At 39.5% G+C, this 27,632-nt stretch overlaps 1 protein-coding gene across 7 annotated transcripts in view; it reads right to left on the bottom strand.

The window, feature by feature from the left end:
* Positions 1 to 27,632, bottom strand: part of SEMA6D (semaphorin 6D) — a 397,017-nt gene that overhangs the window by 5,126 nt on the left and 364,259 nt on the right. For 2 of the 7 annotated variants that reach the window (XM_021714532.1, XM_021714533.1), the window contains 15 exons: positions 8,912 to 9,074; positions 8,401 to 8,512; positions 7,778 to 7,838; positions 7,598 to 7,660; positions 7,388 to 7,489; positions 7,069 to 7,159; positions 6,490 to 6,609; positions 5,697 to 5,785; positions 4,736 to 4,953; positions 4,497 to 4,628; positions 4,032 to 4,187; positions 3,767 to 3,940; positions 3,136 to 3,276; positions 2,963 to 3,040; positions 2,457 to 2,557 (listed from right to left, as the gene is read on the bottom strand). In XM_021714532.1, the coding sequence (XP_021570207.1) occupies positions 2,457 to 2,557; positions 2,963 to 3,040; positions 3,136 to 3,276; positions 3,767 to 3,940; positions 4,032 to 4,187; positions 4,497 to 4,628; positions 4,736 to 4,953; positions 5,697 to 5,785; positions 6,490 to 6,609; positions 7,069 to 7,159; positions 7,388 to 7,489; positions 7,598 to 7,660; positions 7,778 to 7,838; positions 8,401 to 8,512; positions 8,912 to 9,020 (1,747 nt within the window). In that variant the 5' untranslated portion in view covers positions 9,021 to 9,074. Of the gene's footprint in view, positions 1 to 363; positions 532 to 2,040; positions 2,098 to 2,456; positions 2,558 to 2,962; positions 3,041 to 3,135; positions 3,277 to 3,766; positions 3,941 to 4,031; positions 4,188 to 4,496; positions 4,629 to 4,735; positions 4,954 to 5,696; positions 5,786 to 6,489; positions 6,610 to 7,068; positions 7,160 to 7,387; positions 7,490 to 7,597; positions 7,661 to 7,777; positions 7,839 to 8,400; positions 8,513 to 8,911; positions 9,097 to 27,632 lie in introns of those variants that run through there. The other 5 variants (XM_021714530.1, XM_021714531.1, XM_008062177.2 and 2 more) reach the window with 5 other exon arrangements.

The following is a 27,632-nucleotide window of genomic DNA, read 5'->3' as shown; positions in this document are numbered from 1 at the left end:
CTCCTAGACAAAACGTCTGATATCAGAATATTTGCAATTAATGAGTTTAGTTTTTTGATGTTGCTGAGGTGACCCTCGAAATTCTCTGAGATCCAGCAGGCTCTTAGACTGAAGTCAACACAGATTAGATTGTCTGAGTGGCTGCTTCACCAACCCTTTCTTTAACAGCTCTCCACCTCTTTCATCTTTTAAGGAATGCTTTTGTATAAAACCACAGAAAACTGGAGAGACTGTGGCCAGGAAGGTGGGGTACACCTGCAGCAGTTCCACTGAGGCTGGTTTCAGGAGAACCGCATACTCCTAAGGGATATTAGGGATCAGGTTTCCATGCAGTCAGAGATGTGTTCCCTGGTGAGGCCTTACCCTTTGGGATATCTGATAAAGGATCAGTAAAATCAGAAGTGTTTGGGTCATCTTGAACTACAAATTTCCGGGAGCTCGTCAGTTTAGGTCTCCAGGTATCAATCACTTTAGGTGTAATTTCTGGGATACTTGCCATTGTGGTAACAGAAGATGAAGATACCTCCATGTCTGTGGTGGCAAACAAATTTTTATTAACATGGGTAGTGTCAGAAGATTTTTCTGATTGGTCTGTTATATTTTTAAGTAAAGTTTAAGTAAATTTTGAGAAACCTTGTTTTAGGATTTTGTAAAAATACGTCTGAGGCGATTACATCAAATTCCTTTTTGACAATGGAAGAATAAAAATTAGAAATTGAGAGTAAAGACATATTAAGCAGATTTCAAAATTAAAGATACTCAAAATGTTCTGAGGGAATCCCCTATGGTTATAAGTGATACTTATGAAAATGTAATACAAATCCCAATGCAAATTAATTGTTATTTTCTCATTCTCTTGTGAGACATCATCATTTCATTTCTTGTGTTTATTTTTAAAAGCACTTTCAAAGATGGTTAGAAACTGTATAACCTTCACTGGGGAAGCTACAATACAATGCAATCAAAAAATACTTGGTTAAATACTTGTAAGTATTTGATTTTGGACCTGATAAACCTGCTCTGCCTAAGAGGGTTGTTACTCTGGGCCACAGTTGATTACATAGTCCATTTCCAGATTATTCACAACACTGAGGCTCTACCACCCACAGCAAAACGTCAAAACCATGACAGACTTTGCCTGTACCCTCCAAAACACCTGGGAATTTCTTCCAAAGAGTTAGGGACACAAAATGCAAAAGCAATGGCATTTATAAACAGAACGAGGATGTTCTATACATAAGATCTGCCATTTTCACCCTACCCCACCCCCCAGGAATGGAATTGCTGGCGAGTTTAAGAAGCAGCAGTAGGCTCGGGAGTAACTTAACTTTTTAGCATGTCTATTATGGATTTCTACCAAATAGATTTTCCCCTCAAAATGTAAGCGTACATTTTGAGCTAAAACTGCAGAGACTCCAATTCTGACTGGTGCAACAGTTACAGATGAAGGCTTCAAAACAAATATAGACAGAGAGGCCTGGAGATCCCACCAAACATCTTAACACATCAAAAACCAGCTTCATTCAACCGAAGTCTTTTTCATACCACTGAGACCACAACATTCAAAGATTCCCAGGATTATCACAAACCATCCCAGAAAGATCTCTAAAACTTATAAATACACATTTTTGGAAAATGTGTATTTGTTTTCTAGGTCTTAGGAAAGGTGAAGAGAGATGGGGGAAAATAATGAAGTTCTGTCATCTGTTAAATACAGATGGCAAGAGGGAACATTCACAAGGCAAAGGGGTGAGAAAGAAGAAAGCTTAGGTGGGCGTGCGTGCAGCTGGAATGCAGTCTATGTTAACCCATTTGATTTTTCTTAAGAGATGTGCCTTGGTCAATGATGAACTGTAAACATGCTACACAGGAGTGAAGTGCTAAGTAAGAAAAGTCTTTTGGTACCATCAGTGGGATTATGAATCAAAGCAGAAAAATGAAGGGCTGCCAAACTGCGCAAAAGGAGGGGAGAAGAGGCTGAAAATGCTGAACTGAAGGAAAGAAAAGGTTGTTAATCCAAAAAAATTAAAAAAAACTAACCAGATGTTGGACCGCCAAATATTTTGTAATCTGGTGTAGTTGAAGTAGGCAAAATTTCTAAAAGAATTAAAGGAACAAGTAATCAGTGAAAAGTAACCAAAAGAAAGCAAAAATTTATGAATTCCAATTAACTAAAAAAATAGGGGGAAAAGAGACTATAAATTAAAAGATTAACATACTGGTTAGACTACCTCCTTCTAAAGTTCCTACAAAATTGTAAATGGTGATGGAAAAGAAAAAGTAAGACTCTTTTCTAAATGTATCCCCATGACAAACAGCTCAGCTTTTGCGAAGTTTAAGTTAAATGCTAGGTGGTATGTGTCCTGAGTCATTAAAAAGACTGATTGTAAAATAATGTCCACGTGCAAATTTGGTCCATAAGAAGCTCCAGGTGGGAATGGAAGATCCTGTCTTACCATGGCAGTCCCCTAGATGGGCCGTGTTGCCGAATTCTGTGTCCTGTTCATATCCTCCAGCACTGTGGTTATGGAAAGCAAAGAAGCCTTCGGTTAACAGTCTTCATAGGAAACACAAGTGACAACCAGAGCAGAACCAAGAACACAGACTGATTAGTAAGAATGAGTAGAGAGAAAAATAAATGACATTTCAACAAAACTTGCTAACATGACTACTTCTAGTAAAAACTGGTTCACTAGAATGTTTAAGAAAATACAAGAGAACCGTTTTTTCTGGCCATTCAACCCCTTAAGGTATTACTATGTCTATCACCTCTCTTCCTTCTCATATCTCCAGGTTTTTCTGCTTCTCCCATACCAAAAACAGAAGGAAATTAAAAAAAAAGAAAGAGAAAGAGAAAGAAAAGTAGTTTAATTAGGTATTTTTTTTTTTTTTTTACAATTTCTAGCCTTAGAGAACCTGGAGAAACTAGCCCATCCTGGCTCAAGTGACAAAGTATACTTACAGCATCCCTGGGGTCACTCTCCCGCAGGCTCCCTGGCTTAACCAGCCACAATACGGGTCACGGGATGCAATACAAGACCTGTATCAAGTCAAACAGAATGCAACTTAGATTTTCTCATCACCAAAGGTTTCGATGCTGCAAGACCCAGCGTAAATAAAGAAAGACGAGCTTACTTTTTACATGATCCGTAACGCTCACAGCGGCTGAGGGGGATGCGGATAACGCAGCTAGAAAATGCCACATATAAAGCGTGGTGTTCTTTATCCAGCTGTAATGAGATGACCTTTTTGTCTTCCTCATTCTCAGCATTGCACCTATTTTGTGGAACACATTTTGAAGCCATATGTTTAATCAGTCAAGTGTGGTTTGATTTAACAATTCCATGAGAGCTGGGGAAATCTTAAGGAATTTTCTTGGTGGCAAACCAGGCAAATACATAGTCTGGGAAATAATTATTATGTGAGTCATCTTCTGCTCCTCTGCATGGCTGGTTAAATTTCAGGCTGGACAAAGGCATTTTTAAAGATTGCCATCCTGTTCTGATGTTCTCACCTGTTTTCCACAGGTGAAAAACAGAGGCTGAATTATTTTTAAACTCATCAACGCTCACTCTCCTTGCCCTAGTGAACTCAGAAAACAAAATAAAACAAACCCAGGATTTATTTCAGTGAGAATAAAAAAGAAAAACAACACTAATATGCTAAACCACCGCTAATTTAGAGAGGTTAAAGGAAATGACTAGATAAAACAGACACCGGAAATTTTTTAACAGTGCTGAAGAACATTCTCGTAAAATATACCTACTTTGCATGGTTGTAAGCTTCAATCTCTTCCAGTAATACGCTGTCATTCAAAGAGAAAGGACTGGTCTTTGCCAAAACTTTAAGTACTACCCCAGCTTCAGAGCCAACAAAGATGACTGTGTAGTTCTGGTAGGGCCCGGCAGAACGGTCCACCGCGATGGCCGTCAATCTGTACCTACCAGAGGAGGCAGTGCAAGTCAGTGGGGAATGCCAGCGAGAGGAGGACACGTTGGATAGGAGCCAGCCAGTTTCCCACACAATCTCACCTGACCCGAGTCTTTGTGAACCAGGGTTCATCAGCAATGGGGGGAACAGCAGAGTCCATCAGTGGGTGGGATTTGATGAACGACAGGGTTTCATCCGGGAAATCAATGGAGGTTTTATAAGCTTCTGCAAGGCCATGTTTTGCACAACAGCCAGGTCTGAAAGGAAAGCAATGTTCTTTTATCCCCCACTGCAACACACACTTTGTATCTAAGGAATGAGTGCACACTCGGAGAGAAGAGGTCAAGAGAGGAAAGAGAGTGAGTGAGACCAGAGGAGCAGTGCTATTTCCCTGAATTCAGTTGGTTCTCCATTCACACACACAGGGGTGCAGGTCACAAGGCTATGTTTGCTAATTCTGTCTGAAACACTGCAGAGAGACCCTTTTCTGGTGTGAGAGTCTGGCCCACCTGCTGTCTAAGGAGAGATGCTTCCAATGACCGGAGCTTTTTGCCATTTTTCTTTACCTTGGCTTTGGGACTTTGTCTTCAGGGACTGCTGTCCAAACAGAATCTGGAGTTTTCTGTTCCTTAAACCGTCCTTTGAATACTTTTTCAATGTCATCCATACTAAATGCACAGACTGCAGAACCAGGAATGCTGAAAGAGTGAAGAAAACCATCAGGAAAAGGTTAGCGCCAAAGGGCCCATCTTGGTTCTGACAGGTGTGCACAGAACATCTTTGCAGTGCAAGGGATCACTCTCACCTGTTGAGCTGTGTGGTAAACACTCCTACCACAGTGGGTATACCATTGATCTGTATTATGTCTGTAATAGACTGCAGAACATCAAAGTAGAAAAACGAATCTCCAGGGACAGAACAGTTAAGTCGTGCCTTCAGAAACGAGGTCCAGTGTTTCTCCAGGACCCGCTGGGAGCCACCCATGTCATTTTTACATATGCGGGCCACACGGGAATATACAGCCTGCCCAAGGGACAAAAGCAAAGCAATGGGGTTATGAGCATGGAAGAGAAATGGAAATAAAACACTACTATCTAAGGGAGGGACAAAAAATGCTAAAGATAGATCTGGTTCAAAAGAATCTAGCAACCTTCTCTCTAGGGGTCTGTATAGAAAGAATGTAAACTAGATTTACCTGTGAGGAAAAAAGGGCTGTTTCCTGTTTTGCAAATATGCTCTTCCAAAAGTGAGCTGTCTATCTGCCTTGCTGGATGAAAATTATTCCCGCACCTTTGTCTCCAACTTTGCTTCTCGCATTGTTAATGAAAAGTACCATCTTTCAACTTGGCATAGAAGAGGCTGCAATACTTTAAAATCACACAGGCTCTCACTGAAACACTCAAAAATGAATGGTTCTTCTACTTTCTATCCTGCCTTTTGACACTGAGAAAGAATAGTGTATCAATGGATTTCTAAAGAGTAAAAGAAGTATCCACAGCTTGAGAGTACCTGTAGAACACTTTCTGTGGTGGCAGAATAAAAAAGGAAAACTTCTCAAGGCCGAAGGCTGCTTTTCCTACCCTGGCCATTGTTCAGGTGCTTTCCAGCAATTATTATCATGATAAACAACCACCTCTCTGCAGTTGGCCCTATGTACATTGAATTGCGTGCTGAAAAACATGCTAAGAGAACATACACAACTCTCCCAGAGTAGTCTCATTACATACAGTACAAGTCCGCAATCCATGTCAAGCACATATACTTGCCTTGCCTAAATTGTTATGTTCTACGGCAATTTCTCGAAAGAAGAAATAGACATAGTTTCCATATTCTATGGCATGAAGAAAGTGCGGCTCTGAAAGAAAAATTGAAAACAAACTGGTTCCTAAAGGTTAATTCAATTAGCATAAGACCCCAACTGCTAGGCATGAGTGACACATGCCACACAGTTACGTGAAAGCCAACAAGAACTCCAATATGCCAATGATTTTGAGGAGTCCCAATATGGGTGTGTTTAAGCTTCAGGGAACCCGTTGTCTTTAAAGTCAGCTAATGGACTGTAAAAAGGCCTACAGGGAACTGAACTACAGCAAAGGTCTTTGTTTCTACAGATTTATTCATTAACCTATTTAACTAGAGAAGAAAACCTCTTATACTAAGAATAAAAAATCTTGGTTTCTCGACTCTGAAGAACAAAATAACTCTGCAGATATGGACTAATCTATTCTCATGGTTAACTTTCCAAGATAGGTAGATAGGAGTGGGCAAGTAGTATCAAGTGCATTTAGACTTAGACAGACTGACACACAAAGACAAGATCTTTCCTTTTTTTATTTTGAGGTCACCTCGGATAGACACCTAGATGAACATACTCTCCTAAAATGATTACTTGTCTCTTCATTGCCCATCAGTGCCCCATAGATAACCAAAGCAGTGTGTAATTGCTCTAAATAAATAATATAAAGTCATGCACTGAAGCTCTTGATGGTCATGGTTGCTGTTCCGACTTGGGCCATCATACTATCCTGGTGACCCCATGACAATGATCCTCAAGGGTACCTTTTATCCATTTGGAATCATATTTTATTGTGCGAAGAGCAGATCCATCACCCATGCTTCGATAAATAACGGCATCGCTGGCCAAGAAGTCAGCCACTGTGGCAGAATATAGCTTCCCATCTGAAACAGAAGTTATAATTTTGGTAAAATAACCATAATTATCTCACAGTGTGTTAGCTTATGCACAGTGTGTTATGCCCTTTGGAATGTTGTCACTTGTGTTACTACTATCTATACAAATAAACATATACCTGATGCTATAATCAACCTGTGACAGGTCAGTCCATGGTATTACCTAATTTTACAGATGAGGAATCTAAGTACCAAAAAGTTAAGCAACTTATTCAGGGTCACTGGCCTAGTTAACAACAGAGCCAAGTGTCAGAATACTTATAATATGAACTGAAATACCCTTGCTTTTAATTTCTTCTTTTTTTGGAAATTTGTTTGTAGATTTTAGCTTCTAAAACACCTATATCAAAGTTGCTATCCAAGTTATGAACTTTTTTCTTCCTTTAAATTCCTTTTGCACCTTCAATTCCATTAATTATTTATATTCACTACACTAAAGGATCTTACCGGCAAAGAGGGCAACATTGGTTTGTCTGGCATCAAATGGGCATCTTGCCAGGCCACTAATTTCTTCACCATCATACTCTAAGGTATTCAACTACAAAAGAAAAATAAATAGCTAGTGTCATATCTATTCAATGTACTTGTTTGAAGGCAATACTGCTTTATTTGCATTAAAATTCTATTTAAAGAATTCTGTCTTTATTCTTTCATAGCATTAAGGATAAAACAAATTACAGAAAAGCAGAAAGGATTCAACTTTAGCAGTATACTAATGAAGGAAGAAAAATTAATCAAAAGAAACATATCATATAAATATACCTACCCTGTAGTATCTGCACATGGGATTGAATGCATTGGTGCCACAAACAAAAACCATCTCATCATTTCTTGGAACAAATACTTTGATAAAGTTGTGGCATTCATCCTAAAGAAAGTAGTAAATATATTCATATCAGACATTCCATGTGCCAACACTGTGGTATGAAGTCCACAAAAATACTAAATCTAGCAGGCACTTGTCTGTTCAACTCACTTTATGTTTTCCTTTCATAGCACAGTTCTCTCGATCCTGTTGTCTTGATCGCCATGTCAATTTCTGTATTAATCAAGCAAAACCAAAGTTCATTTTTTAACTGGCAACATTTTTGGGGGGTAGGAATATTATCTAAGTTCAGAAGGAATGAAAATACATTTGCCAGCTGCAGTTGCTCACCTTGCTTGGTATTACTTCTGTTTTGGGGATTTCATTTAAGTTTACTGTGTAAACTTGATCCCTGTTGGAAACAAGGCAATAAGTCATATCATGTGAATACATAAATGTTAAGCTGCTTCTTATTTTATTTTTACAGATCTGCCTTTATTGTGTTTTGGAGATCATCTGGATTTTCTCTGTCTCAAGCAAAGTCAACAAAGAGTACTTTTTCATTAGTGAGATGCTTTTATATATCACTGTAGCCACAGAGCAAAGAAAGCTCTCCTCTCCAGGCATGGGTCAAACTGCTACTTGGTATTAGCATAGACATATTTCTAATATTTGCTTGAATAATTCTAAGTTTTAAAAAGAATAAAGAAAGGGTTTTTTTTTTCCCCCTGCTGCTTTAGAAACAAAGAATGGTGTATGATTTCTTGACGGCAGTAATAAAATAGCACTGTTAAAGGCTTGAGCTCTGTATTTTGTTCCTGGTACACAACACTGACTCTTCTCGGCAAATATTTCTGGCTACTTGCAATTTTTGATCACAATCACATATTAGTTTTTCATGAACTAGACACATTAATGCAAGCACCACAAGAGAAAAGAATTTTAATCTAATAAACCAACGAGAGGAAAATTACCTGCCAGCAATATAAAGTGTGTCTCGAATTTTCAACATCAGCTGAAAGTCCAGCCTGTGCTGCGATTCATTGCCTGAAGGGCGTCCTCTAAAAACCGGATATTGCCTTGAATCTGCAAGTAAAAATGGGCTAAACCATCAGTCAGGATTATGGAGCTGAAGAATCAATATACAGCATTGATTAGCTGTATATACGAGTTGTAGAAAGGTTTTAACTAAATTCTTCTCTTAAGGTCTTGAATGTAAATGAATGAAAGACAGTGAATGTCAGCAAATGGTCTTTTTCTTTTAACTGAAAATACATAACCTATATATGGGTTGATGTAGAAAGGCACCCAACAAAACGGTCTCATTTTCTCCAATTGCTAGAAAATGATTACAGATAAACTAATACGCAAAACATTTTAAAGACATAAACATCTCTCGCTCTTTCTGAAAATGAATGTTCTTAGAAAATGAAAAACAAAAAAGCTTCCTTTTCAGAATAGAAGACTGTTCTTGAGATGACTTACAGTGATAGTCGACAGTATTAAGGGGCTCATCATCTTCAGGAAAGCTGACTGCCCTCAACTGGGAGACCATCAGGAGCAGCATGTAGGCACAGAGCAGGAAGACCCTCATGGTGGGCCAAGCTGAAGTCAGAGCAGCCCCTCCTTAGAAATCCCACTGAGCTACCTGAAAAACAGAAGCAGTTTGGAGGCTGTCTATGCTGTGATGACACTGTTTTCTCCTTTGTAATCAGCTCAATTTTCATCACCAGCTCCCTCCAAAGCCCCCCTCTCACTCGGAATGCTGGCGGCAGTAGATCAGGTATCGCTGAAAACACAGGCAAAAGATGGCAGTATGCCAGGCCTGATTAGAGCATCTGGTGAGCATACTGAAGTTTTCGGCAAATTTGCAAGACTTTTGGAGGTAACTGTATGTCATCACAGCAGAACCACCAGAACCATGAACAGAAATGCTGGCTGCTGACTTGGCAAGAAGATAGGCAAAATTGGGATCAGAATTTTAATTAAACTCCAATCTGCTTCCCTTCCCCCAGTCCTGAAATAATCTAATACAGCTTGTCCCTGCCCCCCACCCCCACCTCAAATGCCTAAGTGGCCTCAAAAATAGCCAGAGAGCTTATGGTCCTGTCATCTCTCATTAGCTCTTGGCTTATGGTGTTGCCAGATTCTCAGCATTACCCAAGCCTCAACCCTAAATTCTTAAGTCGAGTAGTTCCCTGAGCTTAGTGAGACCAACGTGAAGATAATGAAATGAATGACTTTGAATCAGGGTTAAAGGGAATTAAAAGAAATGAAATGACTTCATGATAACCAATCAAGCAAGGCAGGAATGAAGCAGCCCAGCTGACACCAGGCCACCAGGGAAGTCTACGTTTGTACATCAAACCATTTGGACACAAACCAATATCCTAAGTGTGCCTGTCCTCTTAGTTTTATTGAACTTCAGAGCTCTAGGGGCCTTAGAGACCATCTAGTTCAGCCCCCTCATTTTTTAGATGAAAAACCAGCGACTGAAAAAATTAAGGGACTCACTGAATTTCATGGAGCTAGTTAAGGCAAGATTAGAGTCCAGACTCATATCTTCAGAGTCTCTGTCCAGGCTCTTTTCCCCAAATTAAATGGAGACTCTAAATGGCTGGGGTTTTCCCTTCAAAAATGTAGCATTACAAAAAAACATTTTGGGGGAATGAATATATTCATCATCTTTTCATCTTTATTGAGCAATGTTTCACAGGTACTAAATTTTATCAAATTGTTCATTAGATATGTACTGTTTATTGTATGTTAATACCTCAATAAAGCTATCAAAGCACCGTATTAACTGTATAATAATAACAGAAAAAAATTAAAATGTCTTTAAATGCTATTAACTTATTAAAAAGATAAATTAGGGCCTGTTGGACCAATGAAATTTTGTGAAGCTGTTAAGTGCTTTACTTTGCAGCAATACCACCCAATCCTCAACCAAAGCTGTCATTTCCAGCTACTGTACTAAACAACAAAACATTCAGCTTTATCCTCAGTCTCATATATAGACCTTTAGGGGAGATCATAAAATGTGCTTCAGATTCTATAGTAATCCAACCACTCAACCAGGTACTGACTATGCTCTTTATCAACTTAATAACACAGAGATATATATACATGCACAATATGCAATGCTCTAAATATTTCTCTAACTAAAGTAGAAGCTGGGCTCAGTGGCTCAGCCTGTAATCCCAGCGCTTTGGGAGGCTGAGGTGAGTGGATTGCCTGAGCCCGCGGGTTCGAGACTCACCTGGGCAACTTGGCGAGACCTCATCTCTACAATAAAAATAATAAAATTTTAAAAAATGAAAATAATAAAAAAAAATAAAAATAAAGTAGAAGCCAAGGATATGCGAGTTTTAGAATCATAGTTTTGTAAGGAAAGAATAATACCTCAATAAAACTTTTCTTAATGGATGATTAATGCAGCAGCAGGTTAACACATTTAAAATGCTTTACAGAAAACATGGTGGAATAGAAAGCAAGGCAGCACCTGTACTCAAGTGAAAACAGTGTGGTCTTAGGAAATGTTCTAACTTGGGCGTGAATAGAACTCCAGCTCTACTAGCTGATTGACCTGGAGTAGGTTCTCTAATCTCTCTGAGCTTTAGTTTCTTTATCTATAAAATATTGTTAACAGCACCTTCTCCTCAGAATGAAAATGACCAAAATATCTGGCACATAGCAGATTCTGAGCGAAGTTAGAGCTCCCTACTTGTTTCCCACTAGAGAATTCTGGATATGACCAGATTGACTTTACAAGTCTGAATAGGTCCTTGGGAAAAGACAATTAAAATATTAAGGCTATTTGGCTGGTTTTTGTTTTATTTTTTCACAAACAGTTATTTTAAAATACTAAAGGACTACTTTTAAAATAAATTTTACAACTTGTGCTTATGTATCAAACTAGGAAAGTAAAGTTTAAAAAAATCAACAGGGCAAATACCTTCCCCACTGTGGGATCTTTTCTGTCCTTTCAATAAATCCTGCTTTCTCAAAAAAAAAAAAAAAACCCAAAAAACAAAAAAAAACACCAACAATTCTACCTCCCTAACTGAACAACCATCATGATTTAGTTCTAGTCTCTGTGCTATATGCTCATGTTTTCAATTGTCATGATAAGATGGCCTTTTCTTGTCAACCACTTCCTCTAAACAACATCATTTTGCCTTACTTTTCCATACTGTTTTATTATTTATAAAGATCCTAGAAACTTGAAGTAGTACAAAAGTGCAAAATGTTGCCCTGAGAACTAGATTCTGCTGTGACACCGATCCCAAACACCACCCTCTAGATGGAAAGTCACTGGATCATTCTGCTCTGTATCAGGTAAAAAGAATCAGAAATACCAATCAGTCCTAAAGAAATGCAGAAATATCTGCACGAAAACAAAAAGACAGTTCTATGACTCTTTTTCTTTCTTGACAGGTAACTGAATGGCTCACAACAGGTAGGCAGAGCTTCCATGCCCAGACAGGAGGGCAGGGAGGGGCCTCCCCCAGGAAGAGTGTCTCTGAGCTGTGACCCCAGCATTGAAGCTGAGGATGGAATCACTGCTGACTCACTAGCAAGCACCAAGCTGCCAATTGAGCTATCATTTCCTATAACTCATTCATCTGACACTGCAGAAAGCAATGTCTCCCCATCCCCCACCCCCCGCCAATCTAATCCTCCAAAAATAAAGCCCTGCCACTAACTGTTTCCTGTCTCTGCATAAAGCTTTATTTTAAAAAAAATTACATGCAGACTTGCCATAGTAGTTATAAACTGAAATATTTAATGTTATATATCAAAGGCTGGGTCGGAGTGAGAAAAATCTGGAAATACCTGAGAGAAATGTACCAGGAAGGGGATATATTTGCATGTAAACGCTACAGACTGCTTTATTTAAGAAAGTGTCTCAGGATTCCAGGGCTCAGTCAAGTCATGAAACTAGTTATATTAAATAAGGACAAGTCAAGAGGCAGGACAAAATGCTGAAAAAGAACACAGATCTTGGGGTTAGAAAAATTCAGACTTGCTTGTGTCACTTACTTCCTGGTCCTAGGATCCTGTTTAAGTTGACTTAATCTCTTTAAGCCTCAGTTTCAACAAGTATAAAATGGAAATAATCACCTTCACTACCTTATAGGCTTTTCTTAGGATTAAATGAGATAATCTATATAAAGTACCTGACACAGAACCATAGTGTTTAGTAGATTTTAGTGAATATCATTGTGACTATTATAACTATTATCATTGGAGGAAAAGGACAAAAAAAAGCAATGTTCATTCACTCCTTCATCTTGTATATGCAACTGCTTGCAAAACTGTTTATGTATACCATCCTAAAAGTGACAGGGGTGTTCTTAGAGGTTAAGGTACAGTTTCACAGGTGTAGATGCCTCCAAAGAGAAGGAAACCACCTTTTCTCATATTATTATTTATTTATTTATTTTTTGAGTTGGAGTCTCACTCTGGCACCCAGACTGGAGTGCAGTAGCATGCTCCCAGTCACCGCAGCCTCAACCTGCTGGGCTCCAGCGATTCCTCCGCTTCAGCCTTCCAAGTAGCAGGAACTACAGGCGCATGCTACCAAACCTGGCTAATTTTTGATTTATTGTAGAGAAGAGGTCTTGCCAAGTTTCCTGGGTGGGTCTCAAACCCACAGCCTCAGGCAATCCACTCGCTTCAGCCTCCCAAAGTGCTGGGGTTACAGGCTGAGCCACTGAGCACGGCCGTAAGTGTATATTACAGAACATATCTACATGAGGTTATTCTGTCAGTAAGCATTAGAGAGCAGGGATATTTCAGTAAGCATATTTTGTGTTTTGGTGTTTTATGTGAGCTTCTCCCAGACATTCCTGATGTTAAATCTGAAATATAATAAGGACAGGTGTTAAAAATAGTTCAGAGTTGCAAAGACAACCAGGTCTTCAGTAGCAGGATTCTTGAGAGAAGGAAGCCTGAAAGAACCGAGCCCTGGCCGAGCTGGGTGGCTCAGCCTGTAATCCCAGCACTTTGGGAGGCCAAGATGAGTGGATTGCCTGAGTCCGCAGGTTCGAGACCTGCTCAGGCAACTTGGTGAGACCTCGGCTCTACAATAAATCAAAAATTAGCTGGGCGTGGTAGTGCGTGCCTGTAGTTCAGGCTACTTGGAAGGCTGAAGGGGAAGGATTGCCAGGAGCCCAGCAGGTCGAGACTGTGATGGCTGTGAGTGTGCCACTGCACTCCAGTCTGGACGACAGAGTGAGACTCCAACTCATATAAACAAACAAAAAAAAGAACTGAGCCCTATGCTCAGCACCTAATTTTACTTTATGGGGATTTGCTAATTCTTAAGCTCTATAAAAATGAAAGTGTAGGTGTAAAAATAGTCAATAGTCAAATTTTGGGCAGTCTCAAGTTAGGGACCCACTAAAAAGTAAAAGTAGTAGTGAATAAAAAAGAATCTTATTTGGACCTCTAAAAATGTATACCCTAGGAGAGAAGGAAAACATGAGGTAGACAACGCTTTATAAAAATTCCAACCGGAGTCCATAAACGAAGTCCCAGACTGGATGGATGTAATCTCCCAATTTAGATGCTTCCCAGAAAAGATAATGTGAAACCCCTCTAGAAAAAGAAAATTAACCAGAGGCGACATGTTTTTACAGTCAATGCCCAACATTAAATCAGCAATGAGACATTCCCAGAATTACAACTAAGAGAGAGAGAGAGGAAAGAGAAAGAAAAACACAGTGAAACTGGGTTCACAGGTAGAGTTACTAGACATATTTATTTTGTTTTGTTTTGTTCTTCTTCTTCTTCTTCTTTTTTTTTTTTTTTGAGTTGGAGTCTCACTCTGTTGCCCAGACTGGAGTGCGGAGCGCAGTGGCACGCTCCAGGCCACCACAGTCTCAACCTGCTAGGCTCTGGCAATCCTTTCCGCCTCAGCCTTCCAAGTAGCCAGAACTATAGGTGCGAGCTACCACGCCAAGCTAATTTTTGATTTATTGTAGAGACAAGGTCTTGTCAAATTGCCCAGGTGGGTCTCAAACCCACGGGGTCAGGCAATCCACTTGCCTCGGCCTCCCAAAGTGCTGGGATTACAGGCTGCGCCCGGCCTATTTTGTATATCTGTACTTTTAATTATTATTATTATAAAGATGTGGGGCACAATTCAGGGTTAGGTATACAAATGTTGATTATGCAGGTACCTTTGTTGATGAGGTGTGCCCCTCTCTCCCCTAGCAGTTTCCCTCAACTGCCAACCGCCCCCCCATTCCCTGACAGTTTCCCACTACTGCCAATCCATTTCTTATTGTGTTATAGTTGTTCAAGGTCCACTTATGAGTGAGAACATATGGTACTCTGTTCTTTGTTTCTGTGATAGATCACTGAGTATGATCGACTCTAAATCCATCCAAATTGCTGCAAAGTCCCTATGTTTGTCTTTCTTTATGACTGCATAATATTCCATTGTGCACATGTACCTCATTTTTTAAATTCAGTCCAGCTTTGATGGGCAGCATCGCTGGTTCCATGTGTTTGCTATTGTGAATAGAGCTGCAACAAACATACGTGTGCAGGTATCTTTTTTGTAGAATGATTTGAGTTCCTCCAGGTATATTCTCAATAAAGGAATTGCTGAGTCATATGGAAGGTCAATTTCTAATTCTTTCAGAAATCATCACACTGTCTTCCAAAGAGGTTGCACTAGTTTGCATTCTCACGAGCACTGTAGAAGCATTCCTTTTTTCTCCACATTCTCGCCAGCATCTGCTGTTGTTTGTAATATTTATTAGTGATGGCCATTCTTACTGCGGTTAGGTGGTATCCCAATGTGGTTTTTATTTGCATTTTTCTAATGATGACTGAGGTTGAGCACCTTTTCCAGTGTCTGTTGGCTGCCTGTATAACTTCTTTTGAGAAGTGTCTATTCATGTCTTTTGCCCACCTTTTAATGGAATTGTTTGTTTTTCCTTTCGACATGTTTGAATTCCTTGTAGATCCTAGATGTTAGGCCTTTGTCAGATATACAGTTGGCAAATATTTTTTCCCATTCCGTGGGCTGTCTCCCTGCTCTCTCTCTCTTTTTTTTTTTTTTTGAGTTGGAGTCTCACTCTGTCACCCAGACTAGAGTGCAGTGGCATGCTCCCGGCCACTACAACCTCGACCTTTTGGGCTCCGGCGATCCTTTCGCCTCAGCCTTCCAAGTAGCTGGAACTACAGGCGTGCGCTACCACGCGTGTCTAATTTTTAATTTTATTGTAAAGATGAGGCCTCGCCAAGTTGCCCAGGCGGGTCTCGAAACTGCGGGCTCAGGCAATCCACTCACCTCAGCCTCCCAAAGCGCTGGGATTACAGGCTAAGCCACTGAGGCCAGCTTCCCTGCTCTTGATGGTTTCTTTTGCTTAGCAGAAGCTCGTTAGTCTTGATGAGGTCCCACTTGTCTGTCTTATTTCTTATGGTATGGGCACTTAGAGTTCTGATCAGGAATTGGTTGCCAGTTCCAATTTCCATTAGGGTGTCTCCTGCATTTTCTAAGATTCTTATAGCTTGAGGTTTTATGTTTAGATCTTGATCCATCTAGAGTTAATTTTGGGGTATGGTGACAGGTGGGGGGTCCTGTTTCAATCTTCTGCATGTGATCAGCCAGTTTTCCCAGCACCATTTACCGAACAGGTTCTCCTCTCCCCAGTGGTTGTTGTTGGATGCTTTGTCAAAGATGAATTGATTGAGAAATTAAGGCTTTGCTTCTGGAATCTCTGTCCTGTTCCATTGGTCTATATACCTGTTCTGGTACCAATACCAGGGTGTTTTGATTACCGTAGCCTTATAGAAATGTTAGACATCGGAAGTGTGATACCTCCTGCTTTGTTTCTTTTGCCAGGGATTGTTTTGGCTATTTTGTGGTCCTTTATGTTTCCATGTAAATTTCTGTATTGTCATTTCTAGGTCTGAGAAGAATGATGTTGGTAACTTAATGGGTATTGCATTGAATCTATAGGATGGGCATTTTAACAATGTTGACTCTTCCTATCCATGAGCATGGAATATTTTCCCATTTGTTTGTGTCTTCTTAGATTTTTTTGAGCAGTATTTTGTAGTACTTATTGTAAAGGTCTTTCACTTCTCTGGTTAGAAAGATGCTGAGGTATTCCTTTCTTTCTTTTTTTGTGTGTGGCTATTGTGAATGGGCTTATGCTTTTAATTTGGGTCTCTGTCTGCTTGTTGTGGGTGTACAGGAATGCAACTGTCTTTTGCACATTTATTTTGTATCCTGAGACTTTGCCAAAGTCCTTTATCAGTGCAAGCAGGTTTCTGACAGATTCTCTTGGATTTTCAAGCCATAGGATCATATCATCAACAAAGAGGGATAACTTGACTTCCTCTTTTCCTATTTGGATACCCTTTATTTCCTTCTCTTTCCTAATTTTCCTAGGTAGAACTTCCAACACAATGTTGAACAAGAGAGGTAAGAGTGGGCAGCCTTGCCTTATTCCAGTTTTCAGGGGAAATGTTTACAGTTTCTGTCCATTTGGCAATATGTTAGCTATGGGTTTATTGCAACTGGCACTTACTATTTTGAAGCATGTTCCTTCTATACCTAGATATTTGAGGGTTTTTATCAAGAAGGGATGCTGGATTTTATTAAAAGCTTCTTCTGCATCTAATGAGATAATCATGTGGTTCTTGTTTTTACATCTGTTGATGTATTAAATTACATTTCTGTTCTTGCGAATGTTGAATTAGCCCTGCATTCATGAAGCCTACTTGGTCATGGTGAATGTTTTCTGAGATGTTTTGTTAGATCGATTTGCTAGAATCTTGTTGAGGATTTTTGCATCTATGTTCATAAGGGATATTGGCCTTTTTTTGTTGTTGGATCTTTATCCAGTTTGGGTATCAGTATGATGTTAGCTTCGTAAAATAATTTGGGGAAAATTCCATCTTTCTCAATTGTCTGGAATACTTTCAATAGGAATTGGTATCAGCTCCTTCTTGTAAGTTTTGTAGAATTCTGCTGGAAAGCCATCCGGTCCAGGGCTTTTTTTTGTAGGTAGTTTTCATATGACAGAGTCAATTCCTGGGTTGTCATTGGTCTATTTAGTGTCTCAACGTCGTCTTGTTTCAACCTGGAGAGGTTGTGTGATGTCAGAAAGTCCTCTATTTCATTTTGGTTATCAAGTTTGTTTCCATATAGGCGTACATAGTAATCTCTGATAATCTTTTGTATTTCTTCGGGGTCAGTTGTGATTTGATCTTTTGTTCTTCTAATTGTGTTTATTTGGGATTTTTCTCTTTTTTTCTTGGTCATTCTGGCTGGGGGTCCATCAATCTTGTTAATTCTTTCATAGAAACAGTTTTTTGTTTGGTTGATGTTTTCTATGATATTTTTGTCTTCTATATCCCATATTTGGGGTCTTATTTTGGTGATTTGGATTCTTCTGTTAAAGTTGGGGTTTTGGTGGTCTTCTTCTTCCAGTCTCTTAGGTGATTTGTTAGGCTCTCCACTTGTGATCTTTCTGTTTTTTTGATGTGTGTTCATTGAGATATAAACTCCCCTCTTAGAACTGATTTCATGGTATCCCAGAGATTTTGGTAAGACGTGTCTTCATTTTCATTTGTTTCCAGGAATCTCAGTTTTTGCTTTGATTTCAGTGTTGACCCAGTATTTGTTCAGCATCATGCTATTTAGTGTCCATGTCTTCATGGGCTTTGGGGAAATTTTGTTGTTGTTGATATTTATTTTTATTCCACTGTGGTCTGAGAAGGTACATGGCAATATTTCAACCTTTATGGAATTTGTTTATGCTTGATTTATGGCCAAGTATGTGCTTGATCTTTGGACATATGTTTTAAAAATAACTGCTTATTTTGTCCAAGAAAAACAATGACAAGATGAAGAAATCTGACCACAAAACTGGAATCTATAAAAAAACAATTCAACAAACTTTTGGAGTAGGAATTAAGATTGCTGACTAGAAGCAGCTAGAGTATGTTTCTCCTACAGAGTAAAACAAGATAGAGTTTCTGCAGCACCAAGAGGGGAGCAGGACAGGTACTGTGCCCCACGAGTCATCAAAGACGTGATAAAAGTTGCATAGTGCAAAGAAAAGAAAAATCAATCAGTCTGGGTTGGAACTAGCTAGACTCTTGGCTGGATCATGGCACAGACCATCAGCATCCTCTAGACACAGAACGGAAGGTTAGTGAGAGGAATTCTGGAATTCTGTTCTCCTGCCACAGACTTGGAGGGCCCCCTGAGACTTGCAGGAATGCATTCCCTCACAGGATTGCATTCCCTTACCCACAGCTGTGCTCTGCTGAAATTCAGGTGAAGTGCTGCTGGAAAAAAAAATGCCTTAGTAGCTTCTGTTGCCATATCCCAGGAACCTAATCCTTGCTGGTGGCTGCTTTTTAACTGACCTGGGAAAGGACAGGTTCCAGGGTAAATTCTGTGGCAGCAAACAGTTCCTGCGCGTTGCATGCTGCAGTGAAAACATCTGAGGCCCTGAGACAGGATACTCTTCAAAATTTGGAAGGCAGACTGCCTGAGACTAAGGTGGGAGAGCCAGGTGAGACTTACTACCAAAGCAACCTCTCACTCCTAAGGTAAACTCCTTTGTGTAGCCTTGGCACAACAGCATTAACTCAGTGGTCAGGATCTCCTTCCCGATCCCTGCTAGGGAAGCCAAGAGTACACACAAGTGGGGAGCATGAGCTATTTTTCCCCAGCATCATTCTGGGGGGACTCAAAACAGAGAGCTTGTGTAATCCTCACAACCACACCTACCACCTAGGTTGGCTGAGCACTTCCTTGGAGCAACACAGTCAGACAGAAAGCCCATAGCCACCACTGTAGTTGGCTGTCTCCCACAAGCACCACTACCTGTCTGGCTGGAGAGCAACAGTACAGCCCATCATATCTGATTTAATACCTCAGCTTTGGGGAAGGCCTCATCCCAGACCCCAGTTAACCCCATTATCCAAGCCACCCAGCCACTTGTGATACCTTGACCTGTGCAAGTACCCAGCAAGGGACCATCACAATTGGCAACTGAGTCTACCCAAATGAGAAGAAACCCCAAAAATAATTCTGACAATATGAAAAAACAGAGTTCTCCAACACCTCAAAAAGACCACATTAACTCTTCAGCAATACACCATAAACAAAATTAAATCTTTGAAATATCAGAGATTCAAAAGGTTGATTACAAAATTGCTTGATGAGATACTGGAGAAAGTTGAAAACCAACATAAAAAGTTTTAAAAAAACTATCCAGGACATTAATGAAAAATTCTCCAAGAAAATAGACACCTTAAAAATAAAAGAAAGAAAAAGCTGAAATTCTGGAAATAAAAGAATCATTTAGAGAAGTACAAATGCAGTGGACAGTTTTAACAGTAGACTAAGACAAGCAGAAGAAAGGATCTTAGAACTTGAATACAAAGGTTTTGAAATAACTCAATCTGACTTAAATTAAGAAGAAAGGAATCATGAAAATAGAACAAAGTCTCCAAGAAATGTGGGATTATGTAAAATGTCCAAACCTAAGAATCACATGCGTTCCTGAGAAAGAAGAAAAACCATCCGATTTGAAAAATCTATTTGAGGTATTAATGAAGAGAAACTTCCCTGGCCTTATGGGAGAAGTAAACATCCAGATACAAGAAGCCCCCAAACCACAAGAAGGTTCATTGCTAAAAGGTCATTCCCCAAGGCCATACACACCTGCTTATGCAAAGTTAATGTGAAAGAAAGAATTTTAAGAGTTAGCAAGACAAAAGTATCCAATAACTTATAAAGGTAAATCTATCAGACTAACAGCAGAATTTTCAGAAGAAACTCTAGATGGCAGAAAAGATTGAGACCCCATCTTCAATCTCCTCAAGCAAAATAACAGTCAGCCAAGGATCCTGTACTCTGAAAAACTAAGTTTCATAAATGAGAGAAATGAATACTTTCTCAGACAGCAAACACTGAGGGAATTCGTTACCATTAGACCAGCTCTACAAGAAATACTCAAAGGAGTTCTAAATACTGAAACAATTGGTCAAACTACACCATTGGAAGAATGTTGGAAAGCATAAAATAGATGACCTTATAGAACACCAACACAATAGGGAAAAAAAAAGAAAGAAAGAAACCAGATAACAAACATTAAGACGAATGGAATAGAACCTTACATTATTATTAACCCTGATGTAAATGGTCTTAGTGATCCACTAAAACTATATGAATGGGCAGAATGTATAAAAACAATAAAATAACACACACCCCCCCCAAATATCTGCTGCCTTCAAGAGACCCACTTAACATAAAATGACTACTACAGGCCAGGTTTGGTGGCTCAGCCTGTAATCCCAGCACTTTGGGAAGCCGAGGCGAGTGGATTGCCTGAAGCTGAGGATTCGAGACCCACCCGGGCAACTTGGCAAGACCTCGTCTCTACAATAAATCAAAAACTAGCCAGGTGTGGTAGTGTGCGCCTGTAGTTCCAGCTACTTGGAAGGCTAACGTGGAAGGATTGCTGGAGCCCAGCAGGGCGAGGCTGCAGTGGCTGGGAGCAAGCCACTGCACTCCAGCCCGGGCACCAGAGTGAGACTCCAATTAAAAAAAAAAAGACTACTACAGACTCAAAGAAATGGGAAAAAAATGTTCCTCACAAATGGAAACCAGAACAAACAGGAGTAGCTATTTTTAAATCAGATATAACATTTTAAATTAACAACAGTAAAAAGAAGACAAAAATAGTTACGATATAATGATAAAGGAATCAATTCCACAAGGATACATAATTTTAAACATGTATGCACCTAGCACTAGAGTGACCAGCTTTATAAACAAATTCTACTAGGTCTGAAAAATGAGATATATAGCAGTACAATAATAGTGGGAGACTTTAACTCTCCACTTACGGCAGTAGACAGACTACCAAGGCAGAAAGTCAACAAAGAAACATTGCAGTTAAGCTGAACCCTAAAGAAAATGGAACCAACAGACATCTACAAAAACATTTCACTCCTAAATTACAGAATATACATTTTTTCTCATCAGACCATGAAACAGTCTTAAGTCTAAGTAAATTTCAAAAAAAAAAAATCAAAATTATATCAAGCGTCTTTTCAGAGCACAATGAGAAAAAAAAAACCAAAACACGAAACCCTAGATATTAACTACAAGGAAAACTTGCAAAACAGACAAACAAAAACATGAAAGTTAAACAATGCTCATGATGGAAATTTTAAAATTCCTTGAAATGAATGTGTACAATGCAACAAATTATCAAAACCTCTGGGACACAACCAAAGTTGTGCTTAGAGAAAAATGTATACCACTTAAGGTCTGCATTATTAGGACTGAAATATTGCATATCAATAACCTAACATTGACACCTCAATAAACTTGAAAAACATGAACTAGCAGAAGAAAAGCAATAACAAAAATGAGAACAGAACTAATGAATTTCAAAATTTAAAAACAAAGGACCAATGAAACAAAAAGTTGGTTTTATGAAAATATAATCAAAATTGATGGATCACTAGCTAGATTAAGAAACAAAGAGAGAAAAGATTTTATTTACCTCAATCAGAAATGAAAATGAAGACATTACAAATAATAAAACAAATATAAAAGAGCATTTGAGATTATTATGAACACCCTTACATAAATAAAATAGACAAGCTAGAGAAAATGGATACATTTTTGGAAACACACAAATCCCCAACTTTGAATCATGAAGAAACAGAAACCCTGAACAGATCAATAATGAGTAACGACATTGAAACAGTCTCCCAACAAAAAAAGTCCAGAACCTGAGAGACTCACAGCCAAATTCTGCAGACTTTCAAAGAAATACTGGTACCAAATTTACTGAAGCTATTTCACAAAATTGAAGATGAGGGAATTCTCCCCTACTCATTCTAAAACGCTAGTATTATCCAGATACTAAAGCCAGAAAAAGACATGATAGAAAAAGAAAACTACAGACCAATGTCTGTGATGAACATAGATGTGAAAATCCTCAACAAAATATTAGTGAACTGAATTCAATAACACATAAAAAAAAATCCACCATGATCAAGTGGGTTTTAGCCCAAGGATGCAAGGACGGTTCAGAATAAGTCAGTCAATAAACATGATCCATCACATTAACAAAATTAAAAACAAAAATCATATGATCATTTCAAAAATACAGAAAAGGCATTTGATAGAATTCTTCATGGCTTCATGATAAAAACTCTCAGCAAAATAGGCATAGAGAGAGTGAGTATTCCTCAAAATAGTAAAAGTCATATATGACAAACCCATAACCAATGTCATCCCAAATGGAGAAAAGTTTTCCCTCTCAGAAATGGAACAAGGCAAGGATGCCCATTGCACCACTCCTATTCTACATAGTACTAGAAGTCTTAGCCAGAGCAATCATTCAAGAGAAAGAAATAAAGGGTATCTAAATTGGAAAAGAAGAAATCAAACTATATCTGTATGCTGATGATATAATCTCATACCTAGAGAATCCTAAAGATTCCTCCAAAAGTCTCCTGGACTTGATAAATACATTGAATTACAATATCAACACACAAAGATCAGTAGCACTGCTACAGACTAATGGTGACTAAGCTAAAAATTAAATGAAAAACTCAATTCTATTTACAATAGCAGTCAAAAAGCTAAAATATGTAGGAGTATATTTAACTGGGGAGGTAAAAGATGTCTACAAGGAGAACTCCAAAACACTGATTTTTAAAAAAAATTGTACAGGGCCCAAACAAATGGAGAAATATCCCATGCTCATGTATTGAAAGAATCAGCATTGTTAAAATGACCATATGACCCAAAATAATCTGCAGATTCAACATAATCTCTATCAAACTGCCAACATCATTTTTCACAGAATTAGAAAAAGCAATTTTAAGCCGGGCTTGGTGGCTCAGCCTGTAATTCCACACTTTGGGAGGCTGAGGTGAGTGGATTGCCTGGGCCCACAGGTTCGAGACCTGCCTGAGCAATAAATTGGTGAGACCTCATCTCTACAATAAATCAAAAAATTAGCTGGGCGTGGTAGTGCGCACCTGTAGTTCCAGCTACTTGGAAGGCTGAGGTGGAAGGATCTCCGGAGCCCAGCAGGTCGAGGCTGCAGTGGCCGGCGTGCGGCCACTGCACTCCAGTCTGGACGACAGAGTGAGACTCCAACTCAAAAAAAAAAAAAAAGAACTACTTAATTCCCAGTTCAAATAACCCCAAAATATACCATGTTTATTTGAAAGCTCTCTCCTAGTTCTCATCTGGAGATGCCATGTCAAAAAAGAGCTGTTTAGACTCTCATCTTCTACCTACTGGAGGATCCATAAGTGGAGACTATTCCTTCTGGTGTCCTAAAGACTCTTTCAGACTTTAAAAAAGTTCCTATAAAAAAGCCTTTCTTGAGTTTCTGTCTTCTCTTCCCTTTTACCCAATAATTTCTTAGTCATTTTTCTAGCTGTTCAAAGACTTTAGTATCTCCAGTCCATGATTTCATATTAGAAATTCACCTTAAAAAATCATAAAGTCAAGCATTTACACGCTCTGATCCTAACCTCTTGTCCTTTCAGCTTGCTTGTCTGACCACTTTCACCATGACTGCTATGCCTCCTCACTTGGACCTTCAGTCTACTAACTTCTCTCCTTTGTTCTAAACATTAGCCATCTCTGATCCTGACACGTATCTCTGATCCTGACATACCTCTTTGTCCATCTTAGTTATAATAGCCAATGGTCAATCATTTCTATAATTCTTCTGCCTATGCTCTTGACGCTCTCATCCTCTGTGTTCTTGTCAGACTTTCTTGCAAAGTCCTTACCATAAATAAACTTGGTCATCCGCCTTCTGCACCTACCACAGAGCAGCCAAACACTAGTGAAGACAACCACATTTGGGGGCAGTTTGGCAGTTATATAACAGAATTCTTTATCATCAACTACAAATATCACTATAAAATCCCATGGAGAGCCTACATTTCTTACTCCCCAAACAACAAGTTTAAACTTTCCCCAATTTCCTCAAGGCCCTGATCTGCTTTCTCTCTACACTCTGCTACATTCCTCCCTCCTGCTCCACAGCTACTTCACCTAGAAAATAAAAGCCCAAGATAGGAGTTTCCTCAATCCACCCCCTTTTCCACTAGCAAATACATCAACTCTTCTCCATATGCTTTAAACCCAACCCCTGTACTCTTTTCTTTAATAGAAAAACATTGATTATAAATATATTTTTCTCTCTCTGGTATATTCTGCAACTTTTTACCAATTAAATACTGTCTATCAACACTAAACTTTGTCTATGTCTTCTATCTCCAACAAAAACAACAACAACAACAACAACAACAACAACAAAGGAAGGAGCTCCTGAGGTCTCAGAACCCTATCAAGTCATAACCAGCCTCTTGTCTTCTCTTCAGAGGCATTGAAAAAATATTTTTATTCTCACCGTCATCATTTAATCACCTCCTACTCATTCCTTTACTTCCTATGCTCTAGTTCCTCTCTCACTAATGACTTTTAGTAGATGCTGCTGACCTCCAGGTACCAAAATGCAATGGACATTTTCCAGTCCTATTTCATTTTGCTGCTCAGTAGCTTTAGACATAATTGACGGTTCAGTTTTTAAACACTCCTTGTTTTCTCTTATACCATGTTCTTCTAACTGTTTACCCACTTCTCTTTCTGCCTTGCTCATTCCCCATTCATTTTCTAGATACAATAAGAATGATCTTTTCATAATATAGAGCTGATTATTGAATCTTATAATTCTCCAGTAACTTTCTATTACTCTTAGGAGAAAGCCCAAGCTTTTTTTTTTTTTTTTGAGTCGGAGTCTCACTCTGTCGCCCAGACTGGAGTGCAGTGGCCGCTCCCGGCCACCGCAGCCTCGACCTGCTGGGCTCTGACGATCCTTCCACCTCAGCCTTCCGAGTAGCTGGAATTACAGGCATGCGCTACCACGCCTGGCTGATTTTTTGATTTATTGTAGAGATGAGGTCTCGCTGCCCAGGTGGGTCTCGAACCCATGGGCTCAGGCAATTCACTCACCTCAGCCTCCCAAAGGCACGGGATTACAGGCTGAGCCACCGAGCCCGGCAGCCCAAGCTTTTTAATGTGACTTTAAGGTTTTTCATGTTCTGAGTCCTGTCTTCTTCTCCAGTCTCATCTTGAGACTCTATCCCTCTTTTCTTGTTCTTCTACCAACCGGAATCCATTTTGGGGCTTGGAATGTCATGCCATCTACCAAGCCTTACCCCTACTTTCCCTCTAGATGGTCCTTCTTGCTTCTCATCTTTGGCCTAGTTAAGTCCTCCTAACTTTTCAGAACCTAGGAAATTTTTTCTCAGTCCCTTGGGTCAAGTGTGTCTCACAGTTGTCAATACCTGAGAAATGGTGAATGAAGAAATAAACAAAAGAATTAACCATTTGTCCTAACCCACCACAACCCTGCTGAATCTCTTGCAGCAAGATTAATATGCTGGAATCCTGTTTAATTTAAATGTATATAATACTATTAATCAAACAACAGAGGGCAGCAGACCCAAGGAGGATGGGACCCCAGGTTCTACTCCCAAATAGCATTGACTTTTAGTTGAAAATGCTGTGAAATAAAGGAGGAAGAGAGGATGGAACTAGACCTGTGCAGCATAAGGAGTATCATTCACTCTGTAGTCCATGACATTGCAGGTTGTACTGTTCACATTGTAGTCAATGAGAATGACAGTGCCTGGAGTCAAAGGAATTGTAGACCTGCCACTTAGGGATCATGACAGCCCCACATGAGTAAACAAAAAAGTAGCCATGAGTTTAGGCAGATTGAAAGAGAGCAAAGTGAAACAAGTTAATTGCCATCCCTTAGAGCCTACTGAGAGGGAGAAAATTGTAATTGAAGGCCAACTATAGCAGTCTAGTGCTTACATTCTTAGCAGTGTGTTCTGTGTTTTTAATCAGTGAAGACTATTTGTATTCAATCAGATGGTAGGACAACTTGGCTTACAGCATAACCTTTGGAGTTATTATAGGAAAATAATATACACTTAACTGCAAGGCCTTCTCTTACCTTCCACACGTGGTAAGAAGCCAGGACTATGCACCATCACTAGATATATACAGATTCCAGAAGACCCCAAAATAGAGTGGGACAGGATAATCTGGCCCTTTCGAACAGCATGGATAACTCCTTGCATCCAGGCTCACCAAGTGACTTTTGGTGGATGGTGGGGTCTTGGAGGAACATCAGTTCTTTTATTTAAGGCATCTCTTACTGCTATCCCACTTCCCACATTCTGCACAGGCTTCAGGACCTGGTGCTATGTATGAACAAATAAATATATCCTCTCTTATTCTGAGCCAGGAACAGATTTCTGAAAGGCCTTTGACGCTGACACCCTTTCTGCCTCTGGGAATGATATTACCAGGTCAGAGAAAGAGGCTTCTAACACTTTTATGTTAATGACCACCTAAAACTTTGCCCCATGGCATGTTGAGGAAATGCCAGAACAGCTCTCTAACTCATCTTCCATACAGCTGAAACCCTACTAACACATCAGAATCTGGGAGGATATGCATTCTGAGGAACAGGGAAGAGCTACCTTAGAGGACTGCAGATTTGCTGCTGTGAAGAACAAATCAGGGATCCTTCTTCTCCCACTAACTTTCACTGAAAGCAAGAGAGGAAAGAGACTAGGCACCAGGAAATCTGGAGCAACAGACTTGCTGTGTGATCATAGACAAGTCATTTCATCTCTCAGGGCTGCGTTTATGTCATAAAAAGGGGGTGGACAATAGTAGAAATTCTTTTTTTTTCTCTAAGAGTCCATAATCTTCTGTGGGTTGAAGGAATTTCTACTTCCCTTATTTACTCAGATAAATATCCTGAGGTAATCCCCACTGCTACATTCATGGATTCTTTCACCTCAACACAAGCATCTCAAGTGGCTCCCATCATAAACAAGCAGCAGTTCCTCTGACAATGGGCTGCCTCTGACCTCTGCTATCTCTCTCCCACCTGAGTTCATGGTTTCCATTTTCTCACTTTTCATTATGTTTTTAGCCCATTTTAGCCTAACTTTAACTCCTGCTCATCAACCACCTAATTGCCAAATCCAAGGCAATCTTCAGTTTAAACATTCCTTCATCTGGAAGCATTTAACCATGTTGGCTGTTCCATCAGATCTTGAAATTCCACCTCTGGCTTTCCAAGTC

Source organism: Carlito syrichta, unplaced genomic scaffold (assembly GCF_000164805.1).
Source record: "Carlito syrichta isolate Samal-C Ts95f unplaced genomic scaffold, Tarsius_syrichta-2.0.1 Scaffold305660, whole genome shotgun sequence".
In the NCBI taxonomy this organism is placed as follows: Eukaryota; Metazoa; Chordata; class Mammalia; order Primates; family Tarsiidae; genus Carlito; species Carlito syrichta.
The sequence above is the reverse complement of the archived record's forward strand: the minus strand, read 5'-3'. Positions and strand labels throughout refer to the sequence as shown.